Source organism: Xiphophorus hellerii, chromosome 14, assembly GCF_003331165.1.
Source record: "Xiphophorus hellerii strain 12219 chromosome 14, Xiphophorus_hellerii-4.1, whole genome shotgun sequence".
NCBI classification, from domain to species: Eukaryota; Metazoa; Chordata; class Actinopteri; order Cyprinodontiformes; family Poeciliidae; genus Xiphophorus; species Xiphophorus hellerii.
The window spans coordinates 7,197,743-7,212,654 of NC_045685.1; the positions used below are offsets into that span (position 1 = coordinate 7,197,743).

General features: G+C 41.8%; 1 protein-coding gene across 2 annotated transcripts; it reads left to right on the forward strand.

The window, feature by feature from the left end:
* The first annotated feature begins 653 nt into the window (after positions 1-653).
* Positions 654-14,853, forward strand: LOC116732336 (vang-like protein 2). Of its 2 annotated transcripts, XM_032582431.1 has the most exons (8): positions 654-1,036; positions 5,422-5,663; positions 7,587-7,710; positions 7,802-8,409; positions 9,078-9,214; positions 9,464-9,596; positions 9,776-10,022; positions 11,033-14,853. In XM_032582431.1, the coding sequence occupies exons 2-8, from the start codon at positions 5,593-5,595 to the stop codon at positions 11,288-11,290; spliced, it is 1,578 nt and encodes a 525-aa protein (XP_032438322.1). In that variant the 5' UTR covers positions 654-1,036; positions 5,422-5,592; the 3' UTR covers positions 11,291-14,853. The 2 variants fall into 2 exon arrangements, with proteins under 2 accessions (XP_032438322.1, XP_032438323.1); XM_032582432.1 differs by lacking the exon at positions 654-1,036 and having other exon boundaries at positions 5,285-5,663.
* Positions 14,854-14,912: the final 59 nt, after the last annotated feature.

Genomic DNA, 14,912 nt, shown 5'->3' on the forward strand with positions numbered 1-14,912 from the left:
TGTGGTATCTACCAGGGTATTTGACAGTAATTCAAAATATTGTCTATAATATTACCTTGCATTTAAGCTGCCGTGGTTTTGCTGAAGCGCCATCACAACATGGCGCTGCCACCGCCATGTTTCACCATGGGAATAGCGTATTCAGTGGTTCTTCAGCACATTTAAAGTATTTTGCGCACCACAACGTTCTGATCAGAGCCCGCATATTCGCTGGGTACCCTACATGATTTGTGGGAAAACTGCGAACAGGACTTCGTCTGACTTCCTTTGGACGGTATTTTGTCGAGTTCACAAGTAATATATTGACGGCCATGTTTTGTTGGGTTACCAGTGGAATACTCTCATACAGCAAGTTTCACATTTCAGTTTGAAAAATACGAGCATTGGTTGTCGTTTTCGGTCTACCATCACTAAACTTCTACATTTAGCTGCATAAGTTAATAACAAAAATCTTGATAAAATAAAAGTTAAATAAATGAGTCAAAATGTGAACAACCACTGTACCGTACTGACGGAGTGACTAAGAAAGAAAGATAAAGGAAGTACAACATTTTTTTTGTCTCAATGAGACCGTAACGTGCAGGACTTGTCATAAATTTCCAAAACGGCTTTTAATTCCAAAACCCCTCACCGGAAGTTGCACGTGAACCCAGTTTTGCCTGGACGCCTCTCATCCCGGCGTTGTGTCGTCCACCCATCCCAACTCAGCGGGACTCCGGGACACAACAGATGCGCGAAGCCCCGCGATGAGGTGCTGGTAGCAGCCTGTTGAGGCGACGTTTTTGTGGGAGGGAAAACGTCCCACAAAAGATTTCCCTTGGAAAAAAAAAATAAAAAAACAACCGGCTGTTGCACTGTGAGCTTTGTGGTCGATTTGTAATTTTCACCTTAATGGTCGTTGGAAACTGCGCGGACTGATGAGAAAGGACGTAAAGTGAAAGAGAAAAGGTTTTTTCTGGTGAGGGACGCCGCTGCTAACTAGCTCTTTGTGTCGGAGGCGTCTTTCTTCTTCTTTTTTTCCCTTTTGAGCAATAAGGTAAGACCACCCTGCGGGGTTTAGAGGCATGTCTTCTACATTTAGGCTGCTTGGTCACACAAGTTGCAATATGAAAACTTCCCACGAGTTTAGTTGTCACGCGTTTATATATTTTTTCCAATTATTATTATTATTATTATTATTATTATTATTATTGCCTTGATCTGCCAGTCGAGGACTGACGAGACGGCAAACATCTCTGCGGCTGGACTAGAAAATGTTTGCACGCTTACTGGTGGCGCTCACTGACGCGCACTCTCCGGCTTTAAGTCGCGCAAATTCGTGTGCGCGAATTTAGGCACCGCGCAGTTTTAAGCAGGCAGCTTTTAACTTTGCATTTGTGGGGGTTTGGTTTCACGGCGGCCGCATGCGCCTTTCCGGCTTGGGCTTGTTTAGCGAGTGGCTGCATCCAACCGCATCACTGCACGATGGGTGTGTTTGCTTTGTCTCAAAAGGCAACTCTGCCAGTGCAAGCCGGGGCGGGGTGGGGTTGGCCCCTAGTAGGATGGTACTTTTTCTAAATATACAAACCTTAAGCAGGGAAGAGTTAGCATGCTTGAATAAGTTACATAATGTTTGTGTCATTAGGATTCCAGAGAAAGCTTCTTAAAGGACTAAAACGGCTAAATAATTCTTTATCTGTCTTTATTTAACCAGGAAGAAAACTCTTTTGAGGTTAAAAATCTAATTTACAAAAGTGTCCTGGACTATGCAGGACCAAAACATGATAAAAACAAGGCAGTTTCTATAATATAATATAATATAATGTTTTTGTGTTCTTGTTTCTAATGCCGCCCTGGGCAACTGCCCAGAGGACCCATTTCAAAAACCTCCACTGTTTCCAACTCAGGAGGTGAATGATTAGAGCTGCAAAGCTATAACCTGGCAAAAAAAACAAATAATTATTTAACAATGATTTTATTTTAAATGTTTTTTTCAAATCTTTCTTCTTTTTAAATCTTTGATTATCGTTATCATTTCTCTGCTTTTTGGGGCTTTCTTTTAAGGTTTGACTCAACTGTATACACGGGTATAACAGACAGTCATGGACTTCCTCCAAGTCACGACAGCGTAAAATTGTACACATTCCTTCGTGAGATAAATCAACCTTCATTCATAGAGCTAATTTTAAACAACAAACCTCCCACCTTTGCATGTACGGCAACGACATAACAGTGACAACTTTCTGGTAGTCAAATGAATAAAGTAAACACGACTTTTATCCACAAAAATTTGCTGTGAACTTTTAATTCTTGTTCTTGACGAACTTGCATTTCGTCAAGAACGCCAGGACGCAAAAGCGACTGGTTTCCGACTGATAACGGGCCAGTCAAATGGAAAGTCATCATCGCTGGACAGTTTCTGTGTACATCTGTAAACAGCTACGTTCGATATGTAGCTTCCGCGTTGCCAGTGAGGGGATCGCATTGTATGTGGAGCTGGTCTTGGTATCCAATGGGAATCAATATGTTTTGAATGAATTAGGAGAGGAGAAAGGTTGTTGCGCCAATCGATAGGATTGACTCCATCGTGACTCAACGAGTGCCAGAGAGAGAGAGAGAGAGACACAGCTGGTTTTGTTTACATTCGCTCAGCAAGACGGTTGTGCTGAACTCAAGAAACACTCAGAGATATTTTCTCCCTCACGAGTACCTAACATGTCTTACTGTCATGTCCTTGACCTTAAAATACAAGTCGTTTTGTACCAGGCGATAAACATCTAGATTTATTGTAGCTACTAAACACACTTCTTGACAGTCTGATTGAACCAGTACTCCAATATATGAGCATTTTCCTGAACTGCAGCAAAGCTCTAAATATAATTTCCGTGTCATTCTTGGGAAACTAGGTCCTTAGGTCAATGGCATTTCTATTTTTAGCCACAAAATTATAGAAGCACTCTGATTTGTGTGACACTGTGTAATGGTGGAGCTATTTTTATCCTTTGTTTTCACCAGGAAGGCCTTAATTTATCATTTTTGTCCAATTGCAGCATTAAAATACACAAGCAACCATGAGAACTAGCTCCTAAGTTTTCTTTAACTGTCATTTAATTTATTATAAATGTCAGCAAAGGGAGTCTTCCAGGTTTACATTGAGAAACTTGTTTGTCGATATGAAACATCCTGCATTTCAAGGCCTCCTTCAAACATCACATTGCTTTTTAAAAAAATATCACTTAAAATGGAAAGTCCTCCAATTGTTGTAGATTCTCTATCATCCTCAGTAATTCCTGTTCCTTTCACAGAAGGCAGCTGAGCTTCCTTGTCATTTTTTTGTAGACATTTCATCGATCATTCGGAAAAAAATGTATTTTTGTAATTTCTGAACATAAGTCAGAAGTTTCACGCTTAGAAGTCACAGTCAGAACTATAATCGCACTGATAGGGTCGCTAAAGTCACTAATTGGACTGTAAAGTTCATGAGTCATGGACCCTACCTTCTAATCTGGTCAACGTCTGGGACATTGCCACTTGATTACGCCAACACCTGAGTTGTTTGGGTCACATGTCTCGAAGTGTGAATGGCTGTAAAACAGACGAGTCCTTAAAGGAACCTATTAGTGCGATTGTTCCTACTGCAGCAAATGAACCCGATACTTTCAACCCATGTTCAAATCTGACAAAGCACTTTGCATGAGAGATAAAATGTCTTCAGGAACTGAGAGGAGTCCATTTGGCTTCTCAACAGACACAGACCTTTTATGAAGAGGTCTAAATCATTCGTTCCATAAGCTTTTTGAAGGTCTTCCAAGTCTTTTCTTGAACTGTAGCTGCTTTTACCCTCATTTTCTGTCCAGTACTTGTATCTGAATGTTTAAGGGGAACTCATTAGATTTTTTTAAGCCCTCACGCCTAACCAGTCTGCTTAATTTGAACTAAGAGCCACCTATGAAAACCAAAAATGAAACAAGAGGAAAACATAACCAAGCCGAGCATAAAATGGCATCATCAAGGGAATCTCTAAAGAGCTACTGATCCCGTTTCACTAGTTTCATTTATTTATTTTTTTGCTTCGCCTGGTGACATAATCAGAGGTCAGCTACCAGAATTATGTCACAAAATGTACTAAAAATGTGATTGAGCGTAGAAAGAGTCCTTTTAACAATTCGTACCCAACTTCCTGTCTGTGGAGTTTTTCAAAAGGTGGAAAAATGTGTCCAATCTTTGTCATTTGAAGTGGCTTATTTGTTTGTTTGATTCTAAGAACTGAGAACAGATTCTGTAATATTCGCCCTGAGAAGGAATATTCGGGTGAATTGAGCATATTATAGCCCAATTCACTTGAAATGCTTTCCGCTATGCGCCTCTCTGCTTTGCCGAACGTCCCTCCGTAGAATTCCACGTGGGAATCACATGAAATCCCTCAGCGCAAATTGAAGTGTCCGATATAGAAAGCAGAAACAGGAGGTTAGGGCACAAATGAGAAAGCACGAGGACGTTGGTTATTAGATTAAAGGTTGGCTTGTAAAGTATCAAGAAGACAACACGAGTCCCTTCCTGACAAAGACTGAACATTAAAAAACAGAAACTGGATCAGATTTTGAAGATGAAGTCAAACGCGTCCTTGAACTGGAGTCAGATTCACAGCTTTGGTGAAAGGATTGTCTGTTTTTGTTTTCTGGGGGTGTGTATAGCCGAGGGGGTCGAGGAGATGGAGCACTGAGTTGTTGTTCTGGTCTCCATGACGACACCCCACCACCTCCTCCCTCCTTTGTCTTTTCTCACCCCTAGATTCCCATTCATCCCCATTGTAGTAGCTGAGCTGTGTTGCCCTGAGAAACCACAGGGGACTCTTGGGAATGTGGCGCCTGTGTGCGGACATCAACTCGACATTGCAAGGAGCAAGGAAATATTCAGCATGTTGCATTTTTATAAATCATTTCCTCTTTAGCATTAATGTAAAACTAGCATGCTGTGGATCTGTGCAAATGCTTGGCCTCCTCTTTGATGTTTCCTGAATGCTAGAGACTCAAGGCCTGGTGTGGAAGGTGGCGTAGTTGCCCTTTATCAGGCTGAGAACACACTCTGGGCCAATACGCTTATGGATTCTCATGAAAAAGTCTCCCATAAAGCGGAAGAATGGGCTCAGCTATGTCCTGTGCTGCCGACAGCACACAGCCTTTCAACAGAGCGCACAGTGCCAGCATTTTAACAATGCTGTCTCTCTTCTTTCCATGGCTGCTTGGTATGTGCCCCTTTCGAGACAGTTTTACTTGTCTCACATGACAAATTATCCTCTTCCTTTGCACTCTCTCCTCACTCCTAATCTCTCCTCTGTCCCCTGGCTCACACGGGCAGTGCGCACTACTCGGTTGCAGATCCTGCAACCCTTCTCTCACGTTGCCTTCCTCTCTCATCCTTCTTCCTTTTTTTCCCCCTCAGGCCTCCAAGATAGATTCCCTCAGGAGTAAAGTGGACTTGTTGCGTCTTCCGTTGGTCCTTTCCACAAAGTCCATCAGCAACCGCAAGAGCCAATTGGGCGTGGTGTGGGAGAAGGGCGGCGGCTCGGGGACGGGAGTGGCACGGAAACTCCGCCCACCGCCGGCCTCCGACATGGACAACGAGTCAACGTATTCGGGCTATTCCTACAAGTCGTCCCACTCGCGTACCTCCCGCAAAAACAGGTAGGGAATGGTGTTTGTTTCTCGCTGTCTTTAGAGTGAGTTCTTTACTGTGTCTTGCAAATGTATTTGCTGCGAGCGCAAATGCAGGACAATATGGATGAAAACCTGTTTGATACTGCTGGGGTGGAGGTTCACCTTCCAGTGGGATGTTGATCCAACGCACACCGCCAGACCTACAATGAAATTAGTCAGATCAAAGAGTATTGCATTAGGATGATCCAACAGACTCCAGACTTGAAACTAATTTAGAACGTGAGGCAAGGCTTAAAATTCAATGTTCAAAGACTTTCTCTAGCCAATCTGACTGACATTTTTGTATCTTGCAAAAACAAAATCAGACATTTGGTACAGACCTTTAACCACAGTGCAAAAAAAATATGCACTTTATGTTATTTGACTGTTCTAAATTGATATTTGATGTGAGTTTAAGTGCTTACGGATAGATCTCCCGTGTGAGTGCCTTACTCTTGCCATTGATATCCGGGTCAGACTTCTGGGCCCTCTTTCTGAACAGCAGGTTTAGCGAATGGATTGGTGGACTGTTTTGGGGTTTTCTACAGCAGCATAAGTGGAAGATGAAGTCAGACATTAATATTAGTGCTTGCAATCTCCAGCATTTCCACTAGATGTCACCAAATAAAGCAGAGTTGACTTCACACTTTTGCAGCACTTTTGTTAAGCCTTAACTTGTTGCAAAGGCCTTCTTATTTTGAAGTCGCAAGTAATTAGCTTTGGGGGTCAATAGCCTCTCGTGTCTTGTCCCAGGAAGTTTCTAGATTGACTACTAAATCGCAAATCTTTCAAAATGAACGTGACCAAAACACCCTTTTAAAACTTTTGTATTTCACAGAAGGTAATGAATAGAGAAGGGACTCAAGGAGTTGAAGTAATGTTCAAAAAGCAACTGAAAATTACCCAATGTTTGAAATAAAAGTAATACAAAAAAAGATTGTATTACTTTTTTGTTTGGCTTCAGTATCTCCTTTAGATTTGAATCCACCTGCCTTATAGCAGCACAGCCTGTTGATAACTTAAACCCTCTTTAAGTGTTTTACGCTTAAAGTTATCGTGGATTTTATTATTTGGGAAACAATCATTGTTTTAAATGTATGTATATTTAAACTGTGATGCTGTTGAGGTTAAAGTTTGCAACTTCAAGGCTAACCCTGTACTGTATATGGCTTGAGCTGATCTATAACCTATATCAGTGTTGCAGGCATTTCCTGAATACCAAAATAGATGAATTTTTTTTTTCTCAGTAGAAATGTAACCTTGATTTTGAATCATTTATTTTGCTCTGTTGTCTTTTAACCATTGATATTGTTTCATGTTTTTTTTCCAGTCTATTACAAGTTATGTTATCATGCCCTACTTTTCTGTACTTCCACAATCTGACAGTCCTTTTCCAAAAATGTCTTTCTGGGCAACAAGTCAATGAGTAGAAAAACATTATTTTATTCCAAACAATAAAGTTTGTCTTAAAAGATGAACTTATATACTGTATATAAAAAAACAAGTTATTGTTTAATGAGGTCAATGGCTATGAATGAAAGTGCATCGTCATCTCAGATGACTTAATCCAGTCAAGATTAAATTCTTAAATGAATTGGTGAAACTGCAACCAGCTGATTCTGGGTCAGCAAGTTCATCTTTCTGGGGAATTGGATAACATAAGCTGTATCACACAATCTCAAATTTGAATAGCATGATTATAATTATAATGAGACATAGTGTCTTTCGATCAGTGTTAGCCATTAAGTTTATTACATATCATGTGTATTGTTCTATGTAAATGATGCAATATGACCCCTCCAAAAGTATCTCAAAGCCACAAACAGTGAGGAATTTCTAAAAAAAAATGCTTATTGTCCCTGAACGACTTCTTATTCCCAACATTTACACTGTTTTCCATTGTTTCTTCAGGGAGAGAAGGGACAGGCATCGCTTGAAGAATCGGGATGGCTCAATCCGTGGAGATAAGTCTGTGATGATCCAGGCTCCGGGGGAGCCGCTACTGGATCCTGAGTCCACCATACCAGACGACCGGGTCAGATTTTCATTTAGTAACTCGTCTGTCTTTATGTGGGATCTATGTGAACACATGATCACCAACACCCACAGTTCTTATGTTCCCACAGGACGACAACTGGGGTGAGACCACCACCGTGGTCACTGGGACTTCTGTGGACAGTATCTCCAATGAGGATCTGACTCGAATCTCTAAGGACTTGGAGGACACTTTGCCTCCTGACTGTCGCCGTTACATCAGCCCCGTTCTAGGAGCCATTCTGGGGCTCATCTCTGTAATCACTCCCTTGGCTTTCCTTGCCCTTCCACAGCTCCTTTGGCGGGACACATTGGACACTTGTGGAACGCCATGTGAGGGCCTTTACATCTCTCTGGCTTTCAAACTCCTGATCCTCCTCATGTCCACGTGGGCGTTGTTCCTCCGGCCGTCCAGGGCCACTCTGCCACGCTTCTTCGTCTTCCGCTGTCTGCTCCTGGCGCTGGTCTTTCTCTTCGTTGCGTCTTATTGGCTCTTCTACGGCGTCCGGGTCCTGGAGCCCCGCGAGACGGACTACAGGGGTATCGTGGGATATGCCGCATCTCTGGTGGACGCACTGCTGTTCATTCAGTATCTGGCTCTAGTTCTGCTGGAGGTCCGACACCTGCGGCCCGCTTTCTGTCTGAAGGTCGTCAGGACCGCTGACGGAGTCAGTAGGTTCTACAACGTGGGGCATCTTAGGTCAGTATAAATGCATTCAATTAATGGGTCAGTCGGCGATTAAAAGCACAAATTTTGGTCAAATTCCTTAGAAATCCCTCAAATTCATTGCTTATCTGGCATACCTGTGCATAATAATGATCTGACAGACGGGAGTATGAAACTTGGTTAAGACTTTCTTGGCTTGTGATTTGTGAACTACATAATTCACCTGCCATAATTCTTCAAACAGCATCTTTTATGCGGTTTGAAAGATGCAGTTATATGAACGCTTGCAGTGACATTTACATTCTCTTTGAAGCAGCAGGGAAAAGAAGCCGCAAACACTTGAAATAGTTCAGTGGAGCAACTGCAACCTGTTTCTGAACTGTTCTGCTTTAGCCACATTAGGGTCGAGAGGAATACATTAAGAGATCTGGTCCGATCAAAGCACTCACCACAAATCGGCGATTTAGTTTATATGCCTTAATATAACATAAAAGTAGATTGTCATTTGTGCTTTGCATGAAGCTGTTTATCCTCTTGGCCCCTTATCATCGCCCCCCAGTCACGGCTCATTTTAGCTCACCACTTCCTTTAGTGATGTTTTGCTAGTGTGTGGCTGCCAAAAGTGACACATCCTGACAACAACTTTCCCTTTATAAAATGCAGTAAATTAGTCATGTCCTCCTGTTTCTGGTGCAATGCAGCATCCAGAGGGCAGGAGTGTGGGTTCTGGACCAGTACTATAGTGACTTCCCAGTCTATAACCCGGCGTTGCTTAACCTCCCCAAGTCCATCCTTACCAAGAAGATGTCCTCCTTCAAAGTCTACAACCTGGAAGAAGGTACATTTTCTCTCCGTTATATTACAAGAAGCCATCACTGTTCTAAATGTAGTTCATATATTGCATGTGTTTTTTAGTATCGAATGTGATACATAGAGTACAAAGATCATTACCTTTGTTGAAAAGGCCTTATTGGTGCCTCACCTGTCTGAACTGGCACTTTCCTTATTTTGTGTAATTAAAAGATGAAACGGATGATCATGTCCTTCCTTTAGAAGGAACAATTTAAAGGCATGTTTCTGCCCACAGAGAACACCAACAACTCCACAGGCCAGTCCAGAGCCATGATAGCAGCCGCCGCTCGGAGAAGAGACAACTCCCATAACGAGTACTACTACGAGGAGGCAGAGGTGGAGAGGAGGCTCCGCAAACGCAGGGCCAGGTAGCAATACAGGGAAAAATACCGGACGTTGCTCTTAGATACTTGATAGACCTCACAAAGTAACTCCTCTGGACCAGTCTAGTTAAAGCAGTAGCTCGTATTCATCAAGTTGGTGACTTTGGTTGATGTTCTAGTAAAAACATTCCACCTCTCGTACATCCTGTTTTGTGTCCTTGTAGACTGGTAGTGGCAGTAGAAGAAGCTTTCACCCACATCAAGCGTCACCAGGATGACGACACGCCCACATCGTCTCCCAAACACCCACGGGAGGTGATGGACCCCAGGGAGGCCGCCCAGGCTATCTTCGCCCCCATGGCCCGGGCCATGCAGAAGTACCTTCGGGCCACCAGGCAGCAGTCCTATCACACCATGGAGAGCATCATCAACCATCTGCAGTTCTGCATCACGCACAACATGACACCTAAGGTTAGAAGGTGTTCCTTTTGAAATTTTAATGTAGTGCCGTTTACGGCACGATCAAGTAACGAATGTTACCTGCAGCTTATATCAAATACAACTTAATAGAAATATCTGTATGTGATGCCTTGAAATTGGCCTCTATCTCTTTAAGGGTGTTTTAATACCTGGTAGTCTCATAGACTTGATTTGATTGAGGGCCAAAATTTCAACATTTGTTAAATGTTTTCATTGTCACACTTCATTGCGTCAACAATCCAAACCTTCTGAAAAAACTGTTCCCCTCCTCACCTGCGGTGGTGCTGTTCCAAGAACCACTGAAGGAAATGACACAAAAGCAGAAGATACTGAGAGCAACTTCCTTCTTCAAAAAATGTAAACAGATATGGAGTGACATCAGATTTTAGCAGTTGTGGAATTTCTCTTTTGTCTTTGGTAAAAGATCACAAGACATTTCTCCCACTACTGTTAGTCATGCATTTCTTATGGTTGCATTTACCCAGAATGCCCTGCGCTATAGTCTGCACCCTGCTTTTAGAGCGGCCTCCAGTCCGCTTGGCATGCATTCAAAACGCGCCAGATTTCACTTAAACCAAACCGAAATCTAGGGATTTCTTTTTAGGGTGACCAGAGTTCCTCGTCAGAGTTCAACTGCGCATTCACGCCTCCCCAAACAAACTGGACTTTCCAGGCAAACGGACTAAAGTTCGATTAAAACCTACTAAACGGGGCTGGTGTGAACGCACTGTAAGAAGCTCCTTACCTTTCAGACTCTCCCTCTTAAGCACATCATAACAACAATGCTTCTCCGTGCCGTCCATTGATGCCCTTTATAACCGTTCTCAGGAGCGTTAAAGTTCCTATAATAAGCTCAGCAGATGAAACATCCATCATTGGATGGATTTCACCATCCATGAATGAGTCAAAAGCTCTGTGTTTGGTTGGGGAATGACATGACATCAAATAAAGCTCAAAAAAGTTGACTCCTCGTGACCCACTTTTTCTTCCTCTCCTTAAAGGCCTTCTTAGAGCGCTACCTCAGTCCTGGTCCCACCCTCCAGTATCTGGACAACAACAGGGGGCGCCAGTGGACACTAGTGAGCGAGGAGCCGGTGACGGCCTCCTTGCGCCAAGGCCAGGTCTTCTGCCTGAAGCGCCTCGACTTCGCCCTGGTCGTGAAGGTGATGCCCCTCCCTTTCCTGCGCCTGGCCGAGGAGTTCATCGACCCAAAAAGTCACAAGTTTGTCATGAAGCTCCAGTCAGAGACGTCTGTGTAGCAGAACGGATTCAGCTGGACAGAAGGAAAGGGGAAGTTGAAAGATGCTTCTTATCGAGGGCATGTTTTTTTTGTTTTATATACCTTGTAGTATTACAGTGTTATTATACATGTTTTTTTTAATTATTATTATTTGTCCAAATACAAAGCCATAAAATATATGGCCAAGATAAAGAAAGATGAAGTCATAGTCACATATTAGTTAAAGAAAGTAAGATAAAGAACTTCCCTGTCCGACTGCTGCTGGGGAAGTATCAGTCTAACACTTTGTTCTTCTCTAAACAAATGTCATACACAACAAAAGGTGATCTTTAGACTTTGCTCCAGATCCAGATGTGCTTTTTGCTTCTCTCATGTTTTTTTATTTTTTTATGTTACTATTTAACATGACCCTTCATACCACCACAGCACTCTGCTAAAAAATATTTTATTTTATCCCAGGCTTTTAGATAAGAGTATTTTCTGAACAAATCTTGGTTTATATTTCTTCAGTAGTTTGTTTTTTATTTTGGTACAACTCAAATTGTAACCTTACAAAGCAGAATCAAACATCACAAAACCCAACTGTATGCCTGCTATTTTGAACATCATTTTAAAGACGCAGCTCGAACAAAAATGTCTCATTTTGCCTTACAGCAAAATGATACAATCCGAAACAAGACAGCCGATTTTTTTTTTTTTTTATATCACATTTGCAGTTCTGCTTTCTTTAAATGGCAGACGAAGACAGAAATACTTAACTTCTACAGGAAGTGTGTCAACTTTCTTTCATGTGACAGACAAGAGGAACAATTTTGATCGTTGTGAAAAATGTTTTAATTGCTTTGCTTGGAACGCGGTGTTTTCGCGGTGTCATTTTTTTCCTCCCGCATTGTATGCAGTGTGTACCCCTGTTGCATCTACAAGCTCCCATGTGAAACTTTTCTTTTTGAAGGAATGTTGCAGCTTTGCTTGTATATGAGGGTACAAAAATTCTGGTCTCCATCTTTTAAAGGGCTTTGGGTTAATGGTACAGATTTGTTTTGGGGTTTTTTTTGTTTTTTGTGGAGCATGCTGTATCAGACAGCTTCCGTTACCGTGTATGGAAATCAGCTGACGGAACTTCACCTGACAGTGAAGCTAAACACATGGCGTCTCTGTTTGGAAATGTGGTTATAGGGTTCACGGTACGCTGAGCAGTTTGTTTATTTACTGGCACGTAGGAACTTTTCTCAGATTTTCTACACTGACTGTTGTTAACTGAAGGTAATACTTGCAAGTATTACCTTCAGTTAAGGTAATACTTAACTGGTAATACAAGTAAAAAAGTACTAAAATGTACTTTTTGAAAAAGTACATTTTAGTGATAAGCCGAGTCGCTCTGGAGAGCGTGTCGTGTCAGTGGAAAGTCCTTTCAAAGACGCAAGGTTATGTGTATCTGCCTGGTTGACCGTAGCTGCCAACCACAAATCTTTGTTGGGTTAGCTTGATCATGTCGTGATTTGATGTCTTTTTGTTTTCTGGAACACAAGTCTTTGAGAGCTAAACCTCTGAAGAGCTGAGAAATTCCCAAAATGTACTTCGAAGTTGCCCTTTTGACGCATTTTGCTAAATGTATGCTAAACAGAGGCACCGTGGCATCCACGCGTTGTGAGCTCACTAACTGCGTTCACTACATTGTTATACCGTACACTTTGTTACGCTTTGTTTGATTTTTCTTTCTGAAGTTAACACGTAGACCTGTGGATCTCTGAAAGGTCAGGGATTGACTAATCGCGCTGCTAGTTGCAGTACAAGACAGTAGTGTATTTCTCTCTGTTTTGTGCGTTCAAACACTAAAAGCCTTGACAAACACTTTGGCGTACGTTAATGCAGACCTCAAAGACAAACCTCCTGCTCAAACTATTTTCTACTCAACTGAGCCACAGCGATCAACTTGGAGAAAATCTGTTTTTGCTAGTCAGTACAGCCTACTAGAGAAGACGAAAATAACCAAAAACGAAAGAAGAAAATGAATTCTCACCAGAATATCTATGCAGTTTTTTAATCTTTGTTGATCCTAACTACATGACAAACCAATGGGACAGGGAAAATGGCACATCACACCACCCTGTGAATACAAGGAGTGCTTTATAAAAATTACTGAACTGTTACTTGTCGCCTGCTTCTCTTGTATGCAGACGCCCATCACAGGGCATGTCTGTGAATTATGCAAATGGACTTAAAAAAAGGAGAAATGGTTCAGAACTATAATCTCAAAATGTCTTTTGAAGTGTGAAATTGAACTGCAAGAGCACTTGTTAGGTCTGACTGGATCCCCTACTCATTCTGCTGCAAGTTGGCTCAATTTTGACCCGCAAGACGTAACCGGTAAAATCCGGTTTAGGATTTTCAAAATAAAAGACCCGGAAGTAGTTCATTATTTCTTGCGCGGCCGGGTGCCAAATGGTCCGCGGACCGGTGGTTGGGGACCACTGCCCTGGTGAATTAAACTACATTCTAATTTGTAGATATGTTCTAGGGCAGGGGTCTCAAACTCCAGGCCTCGAGGGCCGCAGTCCTGCAGCCCTCGAGGCCTGTCTGTTCTAGGGTTAAAATTGAACCCAAAGACAAAAGCAGAAGTATAATTGGTACTGCAGGGGAATAATTTTGAGTTGTTCAAAAAAAAAAAAAAAAAACGTACAAAAATTACGCATTGGAACAAAAAGTTGCATTTTCATTTTGACTTCCTGTCAGATTAGTTATTTTCAAGCTATTGAGAAATAATGACTTTCTTACTCGGTAGAAGTCGAGGTATGACGAAAGCAATTGGAGTGGGCTGAGAGAAGAGGAAGTGTGTGGGTGGTGGTGGTGCTGTTGGTTTCATGACAACAGCACAACACACTCAACATGTCAAGACTTCAGTATTGCGACTTGCTTTCTAGTGTAACAGGTGGCATCAATGAGTCTCAGAAGTCATTCAGGTGGGTCTCAACCAGATATTTTATTTTTTTATTCTGGGGGAAGAAGGGAAAACAAATTAACAACTTCTTCAACTCCCTCTCCCTGCACTCCAGCTCCACAGCAGCGCAGAACAACGCTCTCCACTAACATTTGTTGGTTTCATGACAGCAGTTTACACTCAACATGTCAAGACTTCAGTATTGCGACTTGCTTTCTAGTATTACTGTCGGTATTTGGATAACAAAGCCAAGCTCTCTCAAATTCAAATATGGATTACATTTAAGGTGCTTAAACCTTATAAAAGCCTCTGAAAGATTTGTTTTAATAAGCTAACTGATCAATAAATAGTTGATTCAGTGTTTCGTAGTCAGGAGTAATAAGCTGTTGGGTATTACTTTAGGTCACTGCAGGCCTCTCACACATCTGTCCATACATGGAAATAGTGAAATATGTGTAGTTACATTATTGTACATCTTGAAAGTGTACAATGCCACCTGCCTTCAACTTTTTTAGCCTCTTTTACATCTGCTAAAAATGCTAATATCTTCGAAGGACATTGTTATCAGAAACTATTTTTTGTACTTGTTATGCTTCCAGTTGATGCCAACGGTTTGTAATAAATGATCACATTTTTAAATGTCACCTGTTTTTTTTGTGCTTTTTTTAAAAAAAAAAAAAGAAGACACGTGATATGTGACGTG

Excerpts from the sequence above, each read along its gene's own strand:
- LOC116732336 (XM_032582431.1), top strand. The coding sequence starts at position 5,593 with ATGGACAACGAGTCAACGTATTCGGGCTATTCCTACAAGTCGTCCCAC. Across the intron at positions 5,664-7,586 it reads CGTACCTCCCGCAAAAACAG|GGAGAGAAGGGACAGGCATC; the intron begins GTAGGGAATGGT and ends TTGTTTCTTCAG. Across the intron at positions 9,597-9,775 it reads CTCCGCAAACGCAGGGCCAG|ACTGGTAGTGGCAGTAGAAG; the intron begins GTAGCAATACAG and ends GTGTCCTTGTAG.